This window comes from Echeneis naucrates, chromosome 8, assembly GCF_900963305.1.
Source record: "Echeneis naucrates chromosome 8, fEcheNa1.1, whole genome shotgun sequence".
Lineage (NCBI taxonomy): Eukaryota > Metazoa > Chordata > Actinopteri > Carangiformes > Echeneidae > Echeneis > Echeneis naucrates.
This window is the reverse complement of record NC_042518.1, coordinates 4156243-4180522: the sequence shown is the minus strand read 5'-3', so window position 1 is coordinate 4180522 and position 24280 is coordinate 4156243. Positions and strand designations below refer to the sequence as shown.

At 43.0% G+C, this 24280-nt stretch overlaps 3 protein-coding genes across 5 annotated transcripts; 2 read left to right on the top strand and 1 right to left on the bottom strand.

Moving 5' to 3' along the window:
* Window positions 1–119: 119 nt before the first annotated feature.
* Window positions 120–8240, top strand: mgrn1b (mahogunin, ring finger 1b). 3 transcript variants are annotated; one of them, XM_029508984.1, is made up of 17 exons: window positions 120–447; window positions 1436–1554; window positions 1727–1815; window positions 1907–2053; window positions 2696–2813; window positions 3030–3096; window positions 3253–3296; window positions 3403–3450; window positions 4028–4096; window positions 4178–4337; window positions 4482–4591; window positions 5005–5219; window positions 5387–5498; window positions 5602–5647; window positions 5726–5830; window positions 6163–6208; window positions 6429–8240. In XM_029508984.1, exons 1-16 carry the CDS (start codon window positions 360–362, stop codon window positions 6201–6203), a joined length of 1578 nt encoding a protein of 525 aa, XP_029364844.1. In that variant the 5' UTR covers window positions 120–359; the 3' UTR covers window positions 6204–6208; window positions 6429–8240. The 3 variants fall into 3 exon arrangements, with proteins under 3 accessions (XP_029364844.1, XP_029364841.1, XP_029364843.1); XM_029508981.1 differs by lacking the exon at window positions 6163–6208; XM_029508983.1 differs by lacking the exons at window positions 5602–5647; window positions 6163–6208 and having other exon boundaries at window positions 5387–5496; window positions 5672–5830.
* A 4049-nt stretch (window positions 8241–12289) lies between these two features.
* On the top strand, window positions 12290–13320 carry aanat2 (arylalkylamine N-acetyltransferase 2). The gene is made up of 3 exons (XM_029508452.1): window positions 12290–12455; window positions 12628–12782; window positions 12900–13320. Exons 1-3 carry the CDS (start codon window positions 12290–12292, stop codon window positions 13203–13205), a joined length of 627 nt encoding a protein of 208 aa, XP_029364312.1. The 3' UTR covers window positions 13206–13320.
* Window positions 13321–13790: 470 nt separating this feature from the next.
* Window positions 13791–22981, bottom strand: rhbdf1a (rhomboid 5 homolog 1a (Drosophila)). The gene is made up of 17 exons (XM_029508514.1): window positions 22837–22981; window positions 22559–22698; window positions 20469–20682; window positions 20054–20260; window positions 19796–19918; window positions 19497–19660; window positions 18916–19167; window positions 18697–18808; window positions 18511–18585; window positions 18272–18433; window positions 18064–18164; window positions 17888–17951; window positions 17200–17294; window positions 17043–17118; window positions 16603–16703; window positions 15025–15178; window positions 13791–14830 (listed from the first exon to the last, which is right to left on the bottom strand). The coding sequence occupies exons 1-17, from the start codon at window positions 22951–22953 to the stop codon at window positions 14411–14413; spliced, it is 2577 nt and encodes an 858-aa protein (XP_029364374.1). The 5' UTR covers window positions 22954–22981; the 3' UTR covers window positions 13791–14410.
* Between the last annotated feature and the right edge of the window lie 1299 nt (window positions 22982–24280).

Sequence of the window (24280 nt, the reverse complement as noted above, 5' to 3'; positions counted from 1 at the left end):
CCCGACTTCCGGGTAGCGCTTGGAAACAGCCAATCAGATCGCCTCCCTGCTTCGTTAGCACCGCTCGGCCAAAACAACAGCCTCCCGTCGCTCTGTGTGTGTGCGTGTGTGTGTGCGCGTGTGTGTGTTTCCTGGTAGCGTCCGCGGCACAGCCACCGATTGACCAAACCTGTAAAATGTTAAACTAACGAAAACGGGTTTTTTTTTATTTATTTTTTTCTTTTATTTTTTTTATCACAGCACCTCTGTTGATGTTAGCTGTGCTTTGGCGTTTGAGCGCCGCCGGAGCTGCTGACTCGCCGTCCGCTAGCTGCTGCTAAGCTAACCGTAGCTAACGTCGGCGATCCAGCGGAGGAAAGATGGGCTCCATCCTGAGCCGCAGGATCGCTGGTGTTGAGGACATCGATATCCAGGCCAACTCGGCCTATCGATTCCCACCCAAATCCGGTGAGCGATCGTCGCTGCCTCTCGGCTGGGTTTCGTATCTCACACCTTCGGTGGCTGTCTAAAAGCAGCAGGAGGAAGCGCTCCCAAATGACCGAGAGGTGTTTAGTTAGACAACGACTTAAACATCCGTCTGCTTTTTCCTGCAGGAATGTCACACATTACTCTCGTTATATTCGTCTTTTGACCAGTCACAGGATTAAAACAAGTCTGTTTATTTAGTTTTTACAACATCGATTTTAAATAAAAAAAAAAACAAAAACAAATCCTCTTCAGTAACTAAGGGGGAAAAAGTTGGTGACATCCGGAGAACCGACACACTTATGTTTTTGTTTTTATTTTCCTACTTCAGCTTTAATGATACTTGTCAATATTTATTGAGACTTTCGGTGCTTGTTAATGTGAAACCAACAAGTCTGCCTAATTTTAAACCCCATTTAAAAAAAAAAAAACAAAAAACCAAGAATCAGATATTTTATTGCCAGCTAATGTTTCACTAGGTCACAAGTTTACACCCAGCCACATTATCACCACTGAAATGGTGATTAATGTGGCTTGTTTATGGATGGAAAATGTTGTACACATACATACATGCGAAGTATCATGTTGTGCTACAGCTGATGTAATGGTAGAGGTAGAAGAGAGAAGGTTTTGGTGGTCATGTTGCTGTTTTTGTGTTGTGTTTAGGTGTTAAACAGTAAGATGGGGTTGTGTGACTGCCTAACACGTACCTCAGTTCCTTCCAATTTAGTGAATCCTCTATCTTTTTGCCTCATATTACATTCCACCTCCTATTGTACAGCTAAAGCAATTTATTTTTGCTCAGGCCGCTTGAAGTAAGTGCATATTGACTGAGCTAACTGAAAGAAATGTACTAAAAAAAATATTAAGGGAAGTTAGCAGTGACATGCTGGCATTTCCTTTATTATTTTTATTATTTATGTCTTTTTTTTTTTTTTTTTTTTTTTTTTTATTCCTCCTCCGTCCTCAGGGAATTACTTTGCGAGCCACTTCTTCATGGGAGGAGAGAAATTCGACACACCACATCCAGAGGGATATCTTTTTGGAGAAAACATGGATCTGAATTTCCTTGGGAACAGGCCAGTGCAGGTGAAAACCTGATGTTTATTCAACTTGCTTGTTTTGAAACGCTGTCTGTTTTCCACAGATTTAAAGCAACAATGGTGTAGTTCTATTTTTATTGCCAATGAGTTTCACCAAACGATGAAAGAAAAGAAATTTAAATCATGTATCATTCATTTGATGTTATTATTTTCCCTAGTTTCCATACGTGACACCTGCACCCCATGAGCCTGTGAAAACCCTGAGGAGTCTGGTCAACATTAGAAAAGACTCTCTGCGCTTGGTCAGGTAAATTTTTCCAGGCAGCCTCATGATGCAAATCATACTGAGAGCAAAGAACTGTTTTAAAGAAGCGCCTCTCAAATGTTGTTGATCCTAGATACAAAGATGATTCCGACACACTGGTGGAGGAAGGTGGAAAGCCAAAGGTCCAGTACGGAGTGGAGTTCACCTTTGATGCTGATGCTCGGGTGGCCATCACCCTCTACTGCCAGGCATTTGAGGAGTTCTCCAATGGGATGGCAGTGTAAGACTCTTATAAAGGGTTAACTTTAATTTTTTATTTAATTTAATTTTTTTTAAATTGGACTAAATCTGCTGAAAATAATAAGCTACTTAAAATGTTAAATTTTGTCTTTTAGTCATTGAATCGAATTTAAATCCATTTTAGAACTTGTCTCTATTAAGGGCATTTTGTATCCATCCAATTTGAATCAGAGCAGCTTAATTGAAACTGCATTTTGGTGTAAAACATGTAAACCGTTTTATGGATGGAGAGATTCAAGCCTTGGAGCACAAAGACTGGAATAGATATAGTGGGCCCCTAGCAACCACCAGTAACCATGGATACCGCAGTTAAGATTCAGAAGGAGATGAAAGTAGTACTTTGTACTGAAGTTATTGTTTAGTGATGAGACTGAATAATGATTCATTTTTTCTGTCATCACAAAGATCAGACATTGCTGCTGTTGTACTGCTCTTTTTAGTCTTAATTTTATGCTGTCTAGAGTCTAGAGACTAAGGAATTCATCCACGCTGATAAGTGCCTAAATGTCAGCTTTTTTTCCTGCTTTCCGTCTCAGTGAAATAGAGTGCACTGGATGACAGATCCAGGACTTATTCATCCCCCTGCACACTGATCACTTTTCTCTTATCATACTTTATTTAGATACAGCCCAAAGGATCCATCAATGGTCTCTGAAACTGTGCACTACAAGCGAGGGGTGAGCCAGCAGTTCTCCATGCCGTCTTTCAAAATAGATTTCAGCGAATGGAAAGAGGAAGATGTAAGTATCTGGAGCGATTAGTGGAGTTCATCACTTGAAAACACACAACTAAAGTACACCACTTGGCCTGTCTCACTAAATATCATGTTTATACATTTTGGGCAGAAGATTAGATCATTGTATCAACATAACATTTGAATTTTACACACAGACACTCTGAAAGCACCATACTGATTGTAACCTGCTTCTTATTGAAATGTACCTTTCCCCCTGAAGCTGAACTTTGACCTTGATCGAGGAGTGTTCCCCATGGTTATCCAGGCTGTGGTTGATGAAGGAGATGGTAGGTTACAAGGGCTGCACGGCGACAGTATGTCTTTTTTCAGACAGGCAGAAACATGTATCATAAGGTAGCAGCTCAGAAGTTACAAGACTATTCATTAATAACAGCGATCATTAATAAGGTTAGTTGAAAACTTTTTTTTTTTTTTTTTTAAAGATTGCCTTGGACATGCTCATGTACTTCTGGCAGCATTTGAAAGAGTAAGTATTGAGCTGTATGAAAGTAATTTAAATCTGTATAAGCAAACATTTGGAATGACATTAAACATGTTTTCTTGTTTTTCTTTGTTTTTTTTCACACCTCCAGCACGTTGATGGCAGTTTCTCTGTCAAACCTCTGAAGCAGAAACAAATTGTAAGTTTATAAAAATTCTTTCATCTTAACATTTAATGCCAACATCATAAGCATTTTTATCACAGTTTGGGTTTTCAGGTTTGATCTGTTCATCTCGTTTATCATTCAATTCTACTTAAGATTTTTTTTAATCTTATAGCAGTGTAGTCAGTAATTTACGAAGCGCAGCGTGTCAATAAATCAGTGCAGGCCAGGTGAAGGACATGGGGTCAACATTCATGGAATGGCTCTGAATAAATTATAACCAGTTCTATTCCAGCTGCGTTCTGTTTTCATCCTCATATCATCTGCAGCTTTTGTAAGCCCTCCATGGCACAAAATCTGTGCCAAGACCCCAGGGAGCATGCAGACCTTTTAAGGAGCCGTTGAACGTAAACTTACAAGCAGCTCCAGATAATTGTACGCATGCTCTATATAAGACTGTAGATAACAGTGAGCAGTGAAATATATGTAGTAGTTGTTTAAGACCACTTCTGTCATCCCTCTCTAAAATAAAAACAATGAACACAAGACAGTGGGGATAATATTTTGTATCTTTTGCTCACCCCTCGGATAATTTTTCATTGTCTCTGTGCAGGTGGACCGTGTGAGCTACCTCTTACAGGAGATCTATGGGATTGAGAACAAAAACAACCAAGAAACCAAGGTTTAAGCTGCTCTGGAATTTACAATGCTTCAGACGTCAGCACTGTTTTATTTGTATGGTTTACGATTTTTCTCTGTCCAGCCCTCCGATGATGAGAACAGTGACAACAGCAACGAATGCGTTGTCTGCCTGTCAGACCTGAGAGATACGCTCATCTTGCCCTGCAGACATCTGTGTCTTTGCAACTCATGTGCAGACACTCTTCGTTACCAGGCCAACAACTGTCCAATCTGCAGGCTGCGTAAGAGCTGTTACATTATCGTCGCAAACTTGTGCTCTTTAACAGGCTTTAGGCGTGCTATTTAAGACGGAACTTCAAAATGTCATAACTTAACAGGATGGCACGGTTACTGTGTTCAGTTTAACCTGGTCTTCTTCTACTCAGCTTTTAGAGCCCTCCTGCAGATCAGAGCTGTGAGGAAAAAGCCTGGAGCTCTGTCTCCTGTTTCTTTCAGCCCTGTTCTGGCTCAGACTATGGACCATGACGAGCACTCAGTAAGTATCATGCACATCTATGCATTACCAGCTAACCCTATCTCTAAAGTGCAGCAACATCAACAGGAAACATGTTCTTATTTTCAACACAATAAGAAGTTGAGCAATCCAGGCGTTGCTCAGTATCACATATGTAAAATTAAGTCCATTCCTCCCTTAATGTGTGTTCAACTTATAAAATATTACTTTTGCATGTTTTTGCAATCACATCTTATATGGTTATTGTTGCGTTGCATCAGATTGTCAGATATCAGTTTTCCTCCATGTTGTACAGCACCTTGTTCCTAAGTTAACTGTCAGCCCACTTTATCCGGCTCTTTATCTGCTAATAGTGCGTATCTGAGTGATGTTGTCGAATTTTTCACACTCACAATACACTATCACCAAAAGTCTTTGTGACTGTTTCTTTGCAGAGCACAGACTCAGTCCCTCCAGGCTTTGAGCCAATCTCACTGTTAGAGGCTCTGAATGGTCTGCGGTCCGTGTCTCCAGCCATCCCATCTGCCCCCCTGTACGATGAAATCAACTTCTCGGGTGGCATGGGTGGTGAGAGCCGACAACTGAGCTCCCCAGAGCATTTGAATGATGGGAGTCTGCAGAAAAGCAAAGTCAGCAAGTCACCTGACAGGTAGCGTTATTTGACTCGTTGGTAATCAGGTTAAGATTATCAAAATGTTTACACGTATTACAATAGTCAAAAACGCTGCTTTACATTCATCTTTGTTAGCAATTAGATTTGATCTGAGAGTTTTCTGTTGTTGTTCCTTAATGATTTACCTTGTGCTGCACTCCCAGCACCCTTAGGTCTCCATCCTCCCCAATCCAGGAGGAGGATGAGGAGAAGCTGTCTGAGATGTCTGATGCTCAGCCACACACACTGCTGTCCAGCAGCCCTGCTCCCACCGATGTGAGCCACACTTCACTGCCCAACATCTAAACTTTTTCCTGCAGAGAAAAACTTAAAAAAGACACAATATTTAATTTTATTTTTTTTTACCCTTCTCTTCCAGGCCACAGCAACTGAGGATGTGGCAGAGTCTCTGTCTCCAGATGATGGTGAGTTCTCTCATTTGACAAACAAACAATCAATAATGCGTTTGACAGCTCTGACAAAGTTGCTCTTCTCTGGTGCAGAAGACAGAATGCATTCTGGAGGGGACATCCTGCAGGACTGCAGCAGTGAGCACAGCAGCTTGACCAAAACGGAGAGCGACCCACCGGGTGACCTGTCTCTGCCAGGTGAAAAATCCTCTGTCAGGAACTGATCATATCTCTCAAAGGCCCTACAAGGAGAGAACAGGAAATGTCATATTTTTACATTATAGCCCTGTACCATCTGGTGACGGCTCCTAAAATAATCTCTTCTTGCTCATTTTTGACACTTTTCCAATTGATAAAACTCTGTTCTAGTACTCAGGTTCAATGTCTCTCTTCTCTTATCCAAGACTTTACTTCTGTAATTCCCTGTGCTTTGCATCTAACCTGAGTGCTCTTGTGCTTCTTTCGGTTTCCTAACACTCCTCTCCTGTTCCTTGTCATCTTATCCCTTCACTCTGCTTCACTTTGGGCAGCTCTAGGTCCTGATTCCTGCTCTATTGGTATGGAGGAATAACTGTGGTATGTAAGCTTCCCTGTTTGTGCTGCTTCTCTTTGTATGAGCTCTACTGCTCCCACTAAATCTGGTTCTCCATGAAAGATGTAGCAGTTATTAATCTCTGAATTTGCTACTTTTTTGCAACCAGTTTTTAATGAAGAGCAGGCCTTAGCATATAAAGAACAAGAACTATTTTTCTGATGTGTCTCTGCTTAAAATCTCACTTTGTGTCTTGCTCTGCAGGTTCATCAGAGTCAACAGAAAGCCTGAAAAGTCAGAGCACAAACTGCTCCAGCCAGCCTCTCCTGTGTCCCACAAACTGCCTTCACATGGAAGATGAGCATCTCAACCCCTGACTCAGATCATCCATCAGGACAGATTTATGCTTTAAAAAGACTCCACCTACCCCCCAGTCCAGCCCAGTCTTCTGCTTCAATGATCAGAGTCAACCGAGGCTCTGACAGGAAGCTCACCAGGACCAGGGAGGACTCTGTTTATCCCATTAATGTCTCTGACATTATAAAAGAATTTTAATCCATGCAAAGATGCCCACAGTACCTTTTGTTATTGTTTCCCCAACTTTGAAAACATTTCATTAACTGTCAGATGGTGTTCAGTTGTGTGTTTTGGTTTGAACTAGTAATGTGGACTTCAGCGATATTTCACTACCTGTCATGGTGGTGCTTCTAAGCACACTTAATTAAATTAACTATGTACAAATTCCTTAACACTAAATTCATAAGAACATATAATTACAGTTTGTGTTTAGATATTGTATTCATTAGTGACATACATGAATAAACGTGACAACTTGTTTTTCCAGTCAGGTGGAGCATTTTTGGTCCCGAGCAGATATTTGAAAACATATTATTATATATTTGTGTCTCTATTTGAAGTGATTTTTTTTATTTTTTTGCACTGGTTTATAATCCATTCCTTAGAACAAGAGTTGATGGCGACATTGCTTTAAGTTGTCTGCAGTCTTAAACATCTACATTTAACCTTGTTTTTTTTGTTTGTTTGTTTTTTTGTATCATTTCAAATAATATATGTATTATAACTGTACTCAAATCCTGTGTAGTTCCAAAATTCTATACTTGCATATTCTATGAACTACTCACATTGAAGTAACGAGACTACATTCAGATAACATGCACATATTTAAGACTTTGGTAATCAGTAAGAGCTAAAGATTTACATTTTAACAGCTGAACTCAAAGACAGTTAAAGCCTGCAACAAGCATATAGAAGCTCTAGCTACGTGTATGTTGACTGACTCAGTGTGGCACAGTAAGTGTGCTTGATCTCTGTAAGGTCTTTTTTTATGGCAATACTGGTGTCTGCTTATGTGATGTAGCTACAAAAAAAAAAAAAAAAAGGTTGGGTGTTTGTGTGGCTGCAGCACCTTTTGCGTACCTTGGTCCTGTATGTGTAGCGCCATGCATATAGATCTATGTGCCTTGAATTGATATGGCTGCCTGCTTGTTGCATTGGACATTAGTGTTCTTCAAAATGCTACAACACACAACAGTTTTCAGCCCAGAGACAGGATTTTTGATGCTGATGTATAGAGCCATTTTTTTTTTCTATCGCAAACACAATGCCACTGGAAAAGACTGTATCATTATCGAGCAATATGAAGTTAAGCTGTTCATTTATTGTGTCATGACCATTTCGCAATTATGCATTTAATCTTAGTGTTTAGGTTCAAGTGGATTCTCTTAATGTACGTTTGACTAAAAGGAAAACATCCAATGCAGTTGATGCAAACAATGCATTTCAATAATTGGGCTAACATTTGCATGTGAATTTGTAGACGCTTAAATCTCTCATAGCTTTTAAGTATTGTGGTTATTTTGCCCCGCCTCCCCTCTTTACTCTTCTGTGCCATTTGAACTTGACACTGTGCCTTCCTGTTCTTGTTCTGACCACTATTGACCTGGTATCCAGGATAACTCCACAGTAGGTGGTTTGTGGCTCTCTGTAAAATCAATACCTGTCCTTCCTCGTGTGTATAGCAGCATGTGTATAACAATAAAGAACAAAGACTCAGTACTTCGACTACCACTCCTTCTCTATGAACCTGGGACTCTCATACAATTCTGTAAACATGATGAGGAGTAACCATTAACCAGCTGAATGGTTGTTAAACTCAAGCTGAACAGAGTGTGATCTGAACGGTCAGATCAGTCAGAGCTGGGGGGGTGTTAGTGATGGGTGGGCTACTGCACAGGGAAAACACTGTTGGAAATAATTGCTTGGCATATTTATTTTTCATTTCCATTTAAAAAAAAAAAAAAGTTACTAATAGTTGTGTTTAGTTGTTGGAGTTGCATTTAGAACTACATACGTTTAAAATATAAAACTACAGCAATAATCCAAAATAAGCGCACTCTCAGACGAAACTTTTACTGCTCACTTAAACTTGATCATTCTGAATTCCCAGTGGAAACACTACACTCTGCTGGACAAGTAGGCAGTAAAACTGTGCAGTGAAATTTGGTTTAACTCTATTTTTATCCACCGTCCTCCACCTGAAAGGCCCGCTGGCTCTCTGACTTTTGAGTCCTTTTGGGAGCTAAATATTCTCCTTGTTAATGCTGAAGATAAATTTATTAAATTATTAAATTTGCTGGTGAATAAACATCCTCTGGTAGCAGGAGGTTGGCAGATAAGACAGAACAGCCTGCGTTGTCATCATATTAACCAGAACTGACCGAGTCACGAATACTAACTCACATTCATCCAAATGCACTTTTAACGACAGCTAATTTCTTCCAACTGTTAAAAAAAAACAACTTGATAGAGTGTCATTAGTAAAATCACAAATCACTGGAGTTTTTAATTTATGTTTTCTGAGGGGTTTTCTGTTGGTTTCAGAAAATCTTGTACATACTTTATTATTTTACATAAATTATGTCAGAAACATAGAAAACTTACTTCCATCCATAAAACTAATTCGGCAAATCAAAATACAGACTTGCATGTATTTTTTGAGTATATTCATTTTCTTTATTAATTTATAACTTTTTATTAAATTATATTAAAAGATTACGCCTTTTGCGGTTGTTCTAAGCCATAATTGCTTGGATTTTTTTGCATGATCTGCTCGTTGTCTATCATTTGCTGCAGGTGAAGCAGGCTACGCTACAACAGTGGCCTGATGTATTTTCCCAGTTAGCTGTCCCTTTAAATCTGTGCATGGTGTTTCATGTTTCCAACATAATGGCATTCCTGTGCAGTAAATGGTTAACCGCTGCTCTCCGCTCAGCCGGACCAACAGGTGTACACCACACTTTAATGAGGATTCGGTTACACTGCAGCGTCAAGCTTGCCAATAAAAATATAATACTCTGAGAAAATGTGTGTGAAAGAATATGAGTACACACAACATAATTAAGACTAGGCTCTATAATGCTTTCAGCTAAAGAAAGACAGTGAGGTTTTATTATATGTGCTTCCATGAAGTGAAAGTTTAATCTCGCTTCATTTACAATCTCCTTTCCCAAACTCTTTTTGAGTTGATGTGCTGAAACATGAATCTGTAACTCTCTAAGGTCAATAGCATCACTCTGTTGGCTTCAACAAGCTGCTGTAAGAGGAATTACCCCCCCACCCCCCACCTCCTCTCAGGCCACACAGACTGCATTCACAAATACATTGGATTATATCAAGTTCTGCATCGGAAATGTGACCGTGGATAAAACATTCGGTGTTTTCCCTGGATGACCAGCCAGGTCCATAAAATCCTTCAGGTCTGGTAACAGAGCTCTATACAATGCAGCGCACGCTGACCCGAAACGACCACACCAACGCTAAACCACTCCAATCCTGCCCCCACCAGGGTCCAACACCCTGGTGGGGGCCCCCCCTCACTATAGAGGAGCATGGCGTGAGGAGGGAACTCCTGGCAGTAAACTCCAGGAAGGCTGCTTGCCCAGATGGAATACCTGGCAAGCTACTCAGAGCATGTTCCAACCAGCTCTTGTCCGTCTTCAACAGGATTTTCAATCCCCCTCTGGGCCAAGCAGCCATCCAGCTCTGCCTAGAAACAGCCACACTCATCCCAAAGAAGTCACCCACAGTCCTACACCCTAAATGATTACAGCCCTCACGGCAATAATCATGACGGGCTTCAAGAGGCTGGCTCGTCAGCACATCGAAGGCTGCCGCCTCTCACCTTTGACCCGCACCAGTTTGCTTATCTACAGAAGCCGCCGCCACCACCACAGCTCTCCACTCTGTGCTGAGCCACCAGGAAAAACGGCAGCGCTATGTCAGGACGCTGTTTGTGGCATTCATTACAATCCTCCCGGACATTGTGATCACCAAGCTGACCGCCCCGGGCCTCCCCCCCTCTCACGTGTGCCTGGATAAGAGACTTTTTTAAGCAGCCCGGCCTCAATATGTCAGACTTACTGTGCAGGACAGAGCACACTAAGCGCTGGCTCCCCACAGGGCTGTGTGCTCAGCCCCCTCCTGTAATGTCTCTACACCCATGACTGCAATCCAACCCACAAAGCCAACATCATTGTCATGTTTACGGTCGACACCACAGTGCAAATTGATTAATTGTGCGTTCATCTTACCTGCTGTTTATTCAGTTTTTTTTTTACTGCACTGCACTTTATACTGTCCTTTTTTATCATCAGTTTTAATGCTGAATGAATTTTTTATACCAGATGGAGTAGTGCTCCTAATTTCGTCACGTGTTTTCCAGTGACAATAAAGCTTTCTGATGTCTGATTTCTGGTTCATGCTTGCCTCTGACATTTAATGAGCTCACCAGCAGAGCATTGGCTGCCATTGACCAGCTGTCCAGATGTTGAATTAAAGCAGATCTCCTAGTCTTTACTGTTGGGGAAGACCAAAAGAAAGCAGTGGGCCCAAACAACACTCCTTCAAACACCTATTTCAAGTCTTTCTCCTGAAGCTACAGTAAAATCATTATGGGCTGAGCCTTGAGCCAGATGATTGTGGTGTGAAGCCTGTTTGTTCCTGCAGAGGAACCTGCTGAAAACAGGTTGGATAAGCATTCTCTACTTTTTGTTTCTTTTCATTTTCTGCAGATGAATCAGAAAGAAAAGCTGCTGTAAATGTTAAATACACTCTAGGAACTAATGATGAAACTGTTTTTTTTTTTGTTTGTTTGTTTGTTTTTTTCTGCTCTTGCAAACCTAATTAATTTATTTGTAATATTAGACAGTGCCATGTTTCCCACACCGGTCCTGAGATCATCTCTCAGCAAAAAATTTCAAATTTTACTTGAACTCAAATGGCCCCTTGAAATTCTCAGATTGTGTGTCGGCAGTCTGTATAGGTTTACAGGTTTACCTGAAGCAGCCAAAGCAAGTGCTCTCTCATTTAATTAGTCTGTGCTAAACCTCTTGGAGGCATGAAATCATCCCAACAACAATCCACACAAATCCCCTCCGCCCTTCAGCCGCTGCAGTTAAATTAGCTCACATGCGTGTCATCATACCTCTAAAAACACACATCTGAATGTACAGCACAAATGTGTTGACATTCAGGGCTGGAACTCACATATCATCTGATCAAGGCAAAACCTTTTCCTATCTTGATGTTTATGAGTGATACCATTTCCCTCATTGCTTTTCTTGGTGTGGGAAACATGCACATTAATCACTATAAGCATCCTGATAAGACAGAATTTGTGACTATTTAAAATGTGAACAATTACATTCTCATATTGGTCTTTAAAAAAAAAACCAAAAAAACAACAACAATTATTTTAATTAAAAGAGGAAATACCCTCCGAGACAATACCTGTCTTTGGAGAGCAGGGGATTTAGGGACTTTAGAAACACGTGCACAGACAGCTTTCCTACTTTGAAGGCACCACTTCATAGTATGAGCTCAGAGAGCAAGAAGACGAGGAGGAGAGTGAGTGAGCAAGAGAGACACGGAGGTCATCATCCTGCCTGCTGTAGTCAGACAGATTGTGAGAGCAGAAGAGAACAGGGGAAGTTTCTCTGACTTGATTTAACTGAATAACTGAAATCACAGAAGTGAAATTGTGTATATAAAAATAAAAAAAGAAGGAAAAACAGACAAACGAAAGGATCTCTGGGCAGTGAGACATCATGACACAGCAGATCAGCGGCTCACCGTTCCTAAAGCCTTTCTTTCTGAAGACGCCCGTCAGAGTGGTCAGTCCTCTGCGACGACGACGACACACGCTGCCCGCCAGCGAGTTCAGGAACCTCACGCCACAGGATGCCATCAGTGTGTTCGAAATTGAGAGAGAAGGTGAACTCACTTCCACATGAATTTTACAAAAAGAAAGAAATGATTGTGTTTCCCATTTTGTCATCGCAGAAAGTATAAATGTACCCAATCTTAGATTCTGTTTTTGAAGTATCAGCAGATATTAGATGTAGGAGAACACAGTGAATGTACTAGCTGCTTTCTTTCCCCCCAGCGTTTGTGTCTGTGTCTGGAGAGTGTCCACTTACCCTGGACGAGGTCCTGAATTTCCTCAGTGAGTGTCCTGAGCTTTCGCTGGGTTGGTTTGAGGAGGGACAGCTGGTGGCCTTCATCATCGGCTCTGGCTGGGACAAGGAGAGGCTTTCTCAGGTATACAAAATCAGTGATGTGCTTAAAAAAAAAACAAACAAACATATTTCATGCAAACTAGTGATTGGTAATTGCGATTTATTTAATTGATCCCTCTGTTTGACCTGTCTGCTTCAGGAGGCCATGACTCAGCATGTCCCAGACACTCCTACAGTGCACATCCACGTGCTGTCAGTGCACCGTCACTGTCGCCAGCAAGGCAAGGGCTCCATCCTCCTGTGGCGTTACTTGCAGTACCTGCGCTGCATGCCGGGCCTCCGCCGAGCTCTGCTGATCTGTGAGGACTTCCTGGTGCCGTTCTACCTCAAGGCCGGCTTCAAGGAGAAAGGGCCGTCAGCCATCTCCGTGTCCAACATGCACTTCCACGAGATGGAGTACACGCTCGCAGGGCAGGCCTACGCCAGGAGGAACAGTGGCTGCTAGTTCCCCCATCCTTTTCCTCACCCTCACTCCACTTACTCACCACTGACATGGACTCAGAGCAGAAAAAGATAAACAAAGCTCAGCTGACAGATGGACAGATAGAAACACGGGGCCAGTAGAAACCAAATGACTGGGATCAGCATCCTTCTGTCTCACTGTATCCTTTGCAAGGACTGCGTGAGGCCAGAAGGAGAAACCAAGAGCGGATTCACTCCTCCATGCAAAGAAATGAAGAAGTGGCTTTGCGGATTAGAACTGTCTTATCAGCCATCATATTATATTCCTTGTACTGCCAGTAGAATAACAGCTTTGTAGGCATAAAACTGTTATTCCATTTAATTACTATCTGTCAAAACATTTCATGGTCTTTAACGTAATCGAGGCAATTCATGGAAAAACATTAAATCTTGGGTTGTGATCTGGAGTACTGTTAGATTTTTGTAAACCGTATAAATTAAAATCTGTTGAATTCAGCATCAGATTTGTGACAGGGGTGGATTTAAGGACTTGCACGCAGACAGTCGAATTTCATCTTCAAACGGCATTGTCTGGTAATTGAGGAATAAAAGTCACACACTGTTTGAATTTGGAGATTTTTTTTTACTGTTGTTTTCAGTTACATGTGAGTAGACAGGTAGCTAAAACACTACCGTGTTCAAGACAATCATTACTTCTTGAGAAGCAATAAAATAAAAGAAAACATTCGAGTGCTCAGCATAATGTAACAAAAATATGGCAGTAGTTGGTACATTTATCAACAAGGCACCAAAGGTAATATTTGATTTTCGTCCCTGCTTCTGTATGAGTTGCCTGAATAATAATAATAACAACAACCGATGTTCGGAGTTTCGATGTAAAAAATAATAATAGTAATATTCCTTCTCTCTGTACCAGCGCTGGTTTGTCTAATTCCTACCTCACATGTAAAGGGCAGCTGGGAGCTTTCAAGAGGTTCATGGGTGCCATACCTTGAGGGACAGGGAGGTGATTAAAGGAAACCCTTATGATGAGCGGCATAGGTATTCATACTGACGAGAGTAAAAAACAAAACAAAAACACAAGCATAGTCATAGTTCACAGAGGTGGGGGGGGGGGTGACAATCCCCACTGGCGCAGAGTGGAGACACAGACTGGCTGATAGCCCCCGTCAGTCCTCATCCTTTTGACCTGACGCCATTCCTGTTGAGCGCAGGCCGCCTGCGTCTTCAGTGAAGGTGAGCGTTGAGGTCGTACTTCTCGCAGAATTTGTCCGTGAAAGGGATGCAGGTGAGCAACTCGCACCATTCACACTTGATTGGGTAGACATAGAAGAGCACCACCAGGCCTGAAAAGAGCCCGACAAACACCAGCAGGAAGACAATGATCTGACAGCGTTTGCGGTACAGGTCCATGCGGCCAAAGCTGATGTAGGGGAGGAAGGCGAAGGAAAGGAAGAAGCCGGAGATGAAGCCACAAATGTGGGCAAAATTGTCGATCCAAGGCAACAGCCCGAAAGCAAAGAGGAAGAGCACCACACACAGGAGCTTGGTGAAGGCCCTCCAGGGCTGGGCCAGGATCTGCCAGCTCTGAAACAACTCCACGAACAGGCAGGCCAGGATCCCAAACTGAGAGCCAGCTGGACCCACCTGAGATAGAGACAGCAGAGGGGGGGGGGGGGGGGGGGGGGGGGGGGGGGTGAGCCTGAGGGAACTCCACAAAAACATTTCTAACAAGTTCTCTGCTTAGTGCTTTGTTGATGCCCGATGATCTCCCAGGGAGAAATCTCTCCACACATAATAAGACTCACAAATACGCTGACATTTTCACCGTGCGTGATCACCTCAGCTCTGTAGGGCAGGAAGATGGCTGAAGCTAAGTTGCCAGTGATGCCACTGAGGATGTAAATGATTGAGATGCGCAGCCAGCCTGCGAGCTTCTCCAGGTCCCTCAGGATGGTCATCTGGAAAGCCACTGACACCAGGCAGTGAAGAATCCTGGAGGGGGGGAGGGGGCAGATGTAGACGAATGTTGCTCATGTGTGTGCAATGTGATGTTTGTGCATCTCTGTGGGTAAAAAAAAAAATTGCAAGTGCTGGGCAGATAATCCCTGAGTGTGTTGAAGAGGCAAACCCCTGAACTTCGGCCATCGGCAAAATCGGCCTCTATCTCACTGAAGCTTAATGAGTTCATGTATTGAGGGCACTTTGTTTAATTACCCGGGAGACAGATAACAGCCAGGCATGAAGGTGAAGCAGCGCTCCTCTTAGCTGTGAGGTCAGCTCTTTGCGCCGATCGACTGACAGCTCCAAACTACGCCAATGTTGTGCTGTCAGTCTGGGATTTGTGATATATAGCAGTCAGTTATGAGCGAGGTCATCAGCGTAAGTCAAAATCATTTTTAGATGGAGCAATTCCACATGTGCACACAGTAAAAGAGGTTTTCGGTGAAGCAGCATCTCCCAGTAAAAACAGCATTGGCTGTTTAGGGCAGCGCTCTGAGTATAAGTGAAACTGAGCTACCCAACATTTCAGCTTTATTAGCTCTCCCAGTGGAGTCGTGTTTTCACTTTATGTATCTATTGATTTTGTACCAAATCAATTTGCACTAAACTTGGTGGCCGGAGCAGCCAAAGTCCCGGTAAAAGCTATTTAAACACCAGTGCTGAATTCAAAGGACTTCTTCTTTCTTCAAAAAAAAAAAAAAAAAAGGCATAATTTTCCCATCGCTATTCTGCATCTTGTATATTTGATATAAAAATGCTCCAGAAACACAAGATAAAGTAGATCATAGACATATCAGAAACTTACATTTATCTACAAAGAAGAGTAAAGCAGAGACAAGTTAAGGAACTCCTTCATTTTTATTTATGAGTCCCTTTTCTCCTGACGGAGGAAAAAAAAAATCTGCAAAATCCACCCAGTTTTCTCAGAAATTCTTGATTTTATCAGATTCTAGAGTAGCAGAGAAAGTCGCCCTCTTCGTCATATCAATGGAATGGATCTTAAAAGGCTTTTTAAAGGGCCTAACCCAATTCTGAGTGCGTTTTATTTAGAAGTGTACATTGTACCGGTGCACTCCGGCCATTTGGGGATGTCAGGGCCTAACCCAGGTTTAGGTTGCCAAACATCTGCCAAACATATTTCGCCAAATTTGATCTTTCAAGCATCCCGTTCTTCGTGGCTTTATGCAAATGTGTAGCTGCTGGCCTGAGACAAAACAGATCTTCTGCTCTATTTAAATATTTGCTTGGACTCACTCATAGCTGCGTGATCTGCTTTTATTCGTATGACTGTGTAGGGAACACTTTATACACTGAAAGTTTGTGGGTTTGTTTGTTTTTTTTTTAATATGTTTCTGCTTCTTCTTTATCTGATTAAGCAGAATTACCTGTCAAAATCCTGACAGTTGCTGACTTACCCAGCATGCAGGAAAAGTGAGAGCCAGAGCCGGTAAAACTGATCTGGGATCTCGGGGTTGAGGAAAGGCAACAGTCCGCAGACATCATCCATGCAGTGCACCTGAGGAGGGAGCAGAGCAAAGCATATCAACGGATGCCTTCCAGTCATACTGAAAGATACAACCAGGCGGACGTGTCAGGGGAAGGAAGTGACAATCAAAGGCCATAAATTAGATGCAAACGAAGAATCTGGCACACTGTCTACACAGACACGTATGGTGAGCTCTCATTCAACTGCTTTGGTGTTCAGGAAGAACACAAACGAGTACACTAGGTTAAAAATAGCAACAGACACAGCACAGATTAGATTTTGCACTGCCTGCATGAAAGCTTCAGCTTCTCCTCAATTTTTTTTTCCCCCACGAGAAACTGAAATATCTCATTTGCGAGCGCTGCTTACTTGAGAGCAGAGAGTAGCCTCCTCATGAAAGTAGCCCTTCATGAAGTCACAATATTCCCGGGATGTGATCTCACACCTTGAAGAGTACAACCAGCAGTTAGTGATTTAGTACTAGTAGAGGACAGATTGTTCTCAAAGCTCCACGAGCGCTGCTCACCTCCCTTTGGTTCCTATGCAGCAGGGTCTGCCCGTGATGGTACAGTCTATATGAGGCAGGTTGGTGTGGTTCCCTGTGTTGTACCTGGTACAAATCTAATCGAGCAAAGGAACGACAGTCAGTCAACAGAAATTTATATCTACAGGCCCAAGACGTTACAATTTGGTCCAGTAGCAGAGTAACACAACCAAAACGCACTACCCCATCGATGAAAAACCTTGGATATGTGAGAGCTGAACTCCCGAAGACTGTGCATTTTAATGGATTTGTGCGGTTTTGTAATCAAATCCAGCAGTCTATTCAACTCCAGATTGTGTGGTATTTATTCTGGGGTGGAAACTTAATTGTGCAACTCTGTGTGACCCAAGAAAAAAAAAACAAAAACAAACAAACCACCCAACCCAACAGTAATCATGGTTAAAGTGGGAGTGTGTGGGTTTTTTTTTTTTTTTTTTAGAAGTTAATGCATCAGTGGATCACAATGAGAAAAAAGATTAAACCATTCTGCTGGTAGCTTCAGACGTTTTGTGTGTCTGCAGTATATTTACATATTTGCAAGGAAGGAGACACCCTGCTGGCACCAAGTCAACTGATGGCCATGCCTTTATGTCTAAACCTCAAACAGCCCAGTCTGAAACATTTTCAGACCCCTAGATGAACGGATTCAGGTTTTTTTTACTGTACTGACCGGCCATTTGGTGATGTCATCAGGCCATTCATGTGGAGATACTGAAGCAGGTTCGAGGCATATCCTGCAAAGAGACGTACAAAAACATACAACAAAACAGCAAATTTTGTGCTTTTACTATTAATCAACACTTTTAATATTAATCAGTACTATTAATCCATTCATGTGCGCCTTACCTGGGGTCCTGATGGCACACCGAGCCGTACTGTCTGATTTTACCATTTAACTGGGGAGCGCTGGAGTGCCTCGGCCACTTCACCCACACAGCCAGAGTGCTCTGGAAATAAAACCCGCAGAGACAGGGGATTAAAACTGTCCTTGCCCCATGGCCTGTATTGGAATTATGAAATGTCACGAAACAAAGAATTGGGTGTGTTTACAGACCGAGCACTCCTCCTCTGAGGTTTGGACACAGCCAGAGCGATCATTCCGCACACAGCAGGCAGAGTTGCGTTCGATAGCTCTTTTTTCCCTGATAAGTTCATGCACCTGTTTGTCCTGCCGCATGCATGGAGAAAATTTGGCCCCCAAGTGGATCAGAGCTTCCTGTTGAAAGACAATTAAACATAATTATTAGGTATCTTTGGGTATGATTGAAAACGGAAGAAGAGAAGAGTGCTCACCGAACTCGGCCCGATCCAGAAGTTCTCCTGCTGCACAAACTTGACATTTTCATACACGCCTTTGTTTCTTAAAACCTTTGACAGAAGACATCACAATCAAAGAGTGACCTTGAAGTTGGAAATGAGACTTACAACAAGATGAAACTTGCAGAAGTGTGTTCACAAACATTACTGATTCGGACTCACAGAATCAACCGTCTCATGCTGGGAGAAGCCCACGGGTGCAATACCATAGATGCATACAGCCAAGATAGTGATGAGCAAATGGACAAAGGTGATCCAGTATGTAAAAAAAGGCCTAGAGAGAGATTAAGAAACAGCAGTACTCAGCCTCCATCAGTCTCATCCACTGAGGAAAGCAGACAGACGGAGCCCGTCGGTCAGATTCGTGTTGTGGTGGAGTACCTGTGATCATCCATGTCCTCTATTTGCCTCTTGACGTAGCTGTCGATACGCTTGCGGTAAGTGCGGTTTGTGAGTTTCCCCACCATGCCCAGCCCATAAGGCCTCTTCTCGCGGGCAAACAGTTTCTTGACAGGTACGACGATGCGCTGGCCACGCCGCTGCCCGTTAACGCTCACCACCTCCTGCCGCAGCGGCACCTTCGGCGGACCTGGAGTTCCTTCTTTGGCTTTACGCCACCCTCGCTCCAGGGGTCTGGAAGAAGTAACAGACGGGATGATAGAGAAGCACGGAAATGAAAAGTGGTTTATGAGCTTAATGGTGCAGAAAAAAAGAGATGATAATCTCTCCATATTCTGACATGCTATCTTTTATCTGGGCTTGTTTTCATCACAAACAAGACCAATAATATTCACATCATATCGGTTATTAATATACCTAAAAAAAAAAAAAAAATCTAATCTTTGTGGATTTTGTCTTGGTTATAATATTAGAATATTACAAATACACAAATCCTTACGTACAATGGATCATCATTTTTAAAATGTTTGTGGATAACTGTGATCAACAGCACAGTAACTCACAGCATGAGGTGACTTCTCTCCAGCTCGGTTTTATCTAGCGCGCTGCCTGTCAGCTCCGTTTCATCTTTCTTGCTGCTGGGCTCCGCATCTTTGATGGCCGCCTCAGACGGCGATTCGAACACCTCGTCTGCGTACGTGGACAACTCCTCGTGCATCAGAATATCCTACAAAGGGTCGCAGTGGGGGGGAATGACAAAAGTCAGAATTCCCAGGGTTATTGGAATAAGAATTATTCTGTTATAATTAAATGGTTGCATAGTAACAACGGCAAAACAGCACTGTTGTTTTTCCGGCATTACTCTGGCAAAGAAGGACGTGTCCAGTTCATCAGGAAAGTCGACCACATCTTCATCCATGAAGCTGGCAGGGGTAAAGCTTCGTCTTTGGGCCCGTCTTAGAGTGCTCTCCCGTAACGAACGTCCCTGAAGAACACAACGATAAACACATATGCATTTCTACATATACGCTTTCCATCACAGCACGTTATATTAGTGACACAGTGCTGATAAAGCACAGAAATGTCTGTATTTCATTTGCTTTCCTCTCCATTTATTCACCTTCACCAGCGCTGCCGCAGCCCTGAAGCTCATCTTTGCCACCGACTCCCTCTTGCGTCTGCGAGGCAGCCGGTTGAGACCTGAGCGGGAGCTGGTGAAGGAACAGAGGGACGCCGCTCCGGGGGTGATGGGGGTCTGAGGCACGCTGTAGCCGTCCACCTCCTCGACCATCCGGAAAGCTCGTCCCCGTGCCAGTGGGTCCACGATCTGGAGACCCAGGTGGTGATCAGACGTATGCATCAACACAGTACGACTACTAAAGAAATATCCCAACACAATATAAAAGCTGTACAATCAGTCTTCGCTCATTTAAAACATTTTCTAAAAGGACTCTGTATAATTTTTAAACTGAAAACTTGATTGTTCACCATTTGAAATACATAAAACACACAAAAGAGCCCATATATCCCTTTACCTTTTGCATGCCATGCTGTGAGGAGGGGACATACAGAGGAGGCGGGGTCTCAGTGCTGGTTAAGGAGATGTTGTCTTGGCTGGGCAGATCCATCTCTCGGATAACCTGCGGTTTCAGCTTTCCGTAGCGCAGGCTGCAGTGGCGCAGACTTTTCCTCTGCCATTTCTGAGTGGCGTCGCCGTCTTTACTGACTCCAAACCAGTCCGCTGTCCCCCTAACACCACAAACACTGGCCTTTCAGTTCAGGGTCACAACATTCACATACATATTTTGCTCCTTAAGAACAGAGATTACATCCTATCTGAGAGAGTCACACTTGCAAAAGAGATAGACGCGCTCACTGATGACCCTCTAAAGAGCTCAGCCGACAAAGAAGTGAGGCTGCGAACATGCAAGGGACTGATAAGCCCGCACTCCCTGGGATGGTCAAAGCGTGGCCCAGATAGTCTGAGTAATAGGAGCAGTAAAGGCAACAAGCCTGGGCATGTTCATTCTCAGACACACTGAGACAGACAGGTATACACAAATTCAACCACAGTGTTTGTCACACATGTTCAGAGGAGAGCACAAGAGGATTACAGTCATTTTAATGCTGCAAATAAAATCCAACTTATTCAGATTTTCCTAATCATAACTGACACAAACAGACACCAAATCCAACTGACACAGAGAATGGGGGATTTTTTCTGAGGTTTTATCTCTGTCCCGCCTTTCTCTCTGCTCCACCGAACCTCGAACGCAATCCAGTTGTTGGTAGTTGAGGCCTAATAAGTACCAGAGCAAATAATCTTACTGCACCCTGAGGCCAGGAAGTGGAAGTGGAAACATTCTTCAAAGGAACGCTCAGGCATGCTCGCTGTTTCTTTCCCTAATCACCAGCTGCAGAATGATTGTGCAGTGACGTTAGGTTGAAATGCATTTCTCATGAGCACACTTCGCTCTATGGTTCTTCCAGTGAACAAACTTCCCTGGATCCTGTGTGTTTCGTGTTGGCGGCATGATTCAGCAGCTAATATTCTTGTCGTGGCCTCGTTGTGTCGAATGAGCGTCCACTAAAAAAGGCCACGAGACTACTGGCTAACTGACACGCACAGCAGAGGAGCAACAGCTGCTATTGTGGGATGCTGTTTGACAGATGTGCAGAGAAACCAGTGACCCCTCCCATTCCTGTCAATTTCTTTCTCTCAGAAATACAGGGGAACTTAAAATGTAAAAAGGAAATGACAGCTTTAGGTTTCAGGTCCTCTTATGACTCATGTCTGCAGCAGGCGAAGAGAAACAAAATCAACTCTTGGGATATTGACCTTATATATGAATGGGTTGGGTTTTTTTTTTTTTTTTCCTCTTTTCTTAAAGCATCATGGTATTTAACAATAAAAGCTAAACACACACTGAGTATAGTCATCATAAACAAGTGAGTTAACGCCAGGCCTTCATCCAGGCCCTAACACCTGCAGTCTCATGAGGGACTTCCTGCCGTACCTGAGCAAGGTTCTGGAGAGAGAGTGGTGCTTCCTGGTGCTGTGGCGTGCAGCCCGCTGGCCCTTAATGGGCACCGTGTTAATCCGCTCAAAGTGCACCCTTCTGCTGCTGTGACCAGGCAGAGCGGGGCCGGAGGGACAGTGGGAAGGAGGAGGAAAGAGAAAAGACAACAAGAGGCAGTGAGAAGGAAAAGTGCAGCTGGACAGTGCTGTAGCCATCATGCAGAGCGAGCAAAGCGGAATTTTTAAGGTTAAGACTTGTTTTTCATTGAGATTTACAACGTTAGGAAAGTGATTACCGAGCACATAATTCTGAGGTTGTTAATCAGAAACAGGCGTTCAGGTTTTAAAAGGGTAAGTGAAGAAGAAACGCTGCAGATATAGGAACATTTTTTTTTTCTCCCTACAGGAAACACGCTGCCAACAGACGCCACTTAGCTTATGTAATATTGCATCGCATTTCATTCCCAACCTGTTGTGAATGCAAAAAAAAAACAAAAAAACAACACAACTTGTGTGCTACACCGCAAAAGTTCTTTACATAACATCAGCATCAGATGTTGATCTCACATATCAAATCCAACAAGTGCCTTGCTTTCTATCTTTTACCTCTTTATGGTTTGAGTGATGGATGACTGACGCTGCAGGACAGGCCGTCGGGTGTCAAAGAAGTCCCGGGGTGGGGACTGGAGGTGAGATGTCTCCACTGGCATGCTGATGCTGCGCAGGAAGCCCTGCCTCTTCACTGGCTGCAGAGAAATGACACATAACAAAAGCACATGTGAAAAACACAAGAGAGGAAGGGACAGACAGCAATGTCAAAGATAACAGTGGGATTCGGTGAGAACAAGAACAAGAACAACGACAACAACAAAAAAAAAAAGCACCTGAACAAAAGTGGGAGGCTCATCTAGAGACATCTGAGTTGTGGGAATGTCCAGTCTGAGCCAGGGAGGTTTCTTCCTCTGCAGGCTGCTGGTGCTCTCCCTCCGTGGTTCAGCCATGTTCTCTGTCCCACCCCAGGCCTGCCAGCTACAGGCAGCAAAACGAGAAGTCAATCAGGCATTTTAATCGCACATAATCTGAAGTAATTTAAATCAAGATCCAACTTCAAAAATGATGATTCTGTTGCAAAATGGTTTCACAAGAGGGTGCTAAGGCCTCATATTTTCCTCAAGTACGGTCACCCCCTTATAACTTTTCATTAGATAGTCAAGATGTAAAGTTCTGAGAACCATCAACAGCTGTTCCCCAAAACAGAACAAAAAAAAAAAAAGGCAATAAACATTTGTGCTGCAGAATGAGGAAGTTTGCAGTCTTAAAAATAATCCCTCAATTCTACAGTTAGAATTAAACTTAATCCCCATGGGTGGTTAAAAGTTGCCCTGCTTCCAGCAGACATCTATCAGAGCCTAATGACTGTGTGCATGCATTCCCACGACGCGGCCTGTGGACCACAGGAGGTGCACCGTAAACTTCAGCATCAGACAGCCTGCCTGTAGCTGCAGCCTAGTTTTTCCCCAGCCCTTCGTTTTATTGTCCCGCTGTCTAACCTCACTGCTCTCAGCCCGGTGGTCCATTTCCTGTCGCTTTCCTGACGCTTATTATCCCCCATGAGTATTTTTGCTCATTTAGTTGTGGACAGACATCATTTATTTTCACTCACAAAAAACCCTGCTCGACTCTTCTGGCCTTAATGCAAAGTGCAAATGTGTAAAGTTGTGAAGGAAGGTTCTCTCTGCAGCTCTGGAGCTGTTACAAAACCATATGAAATTGGAAATTGCCCCTTCCCGTCTATTCCACTTTCATTCAATTAAAATGCCAAAGTCTCTGAGTCACATCAAGGGTTTGGAGCTCTGAGAAGCCACACAGGGTCATGTCCTCACATTTGGGGGAAAAAAAAAAATAAAAAGATCCGTGCCTACTGACCACATCTGCATCATGTTGCCATTTTTACACACCACAGGCTTCTGTTTTAGCCCAAGTGATGGTGAGAAATTTCTTCAGTGTCTCAGAAGAGACGGAAGGAAAACCTCAGACAGGGCAGCAAAGATCATCACCGATGTGTTAATATTTAAACACGGTCTGGGTCTTCGGCGACGGATGCCTCTCAATTTATAAATTCACAGCATTTCTATAGTTATAAAATTACCTGCTCACATTTCTGCCACAATATACTTTAATGTTTGCACTGTAAGTTATTATAGTGGAGTTTCCTCTATCCTGCCCCGTCAGTCAAGGAGGACCTTGTCAAGTTATTAGGCTCTTATATTGAGTGCTGTTTGACCTCCATTGACATTATCTGGATTCTGATATGAGATTAGCAAAAGC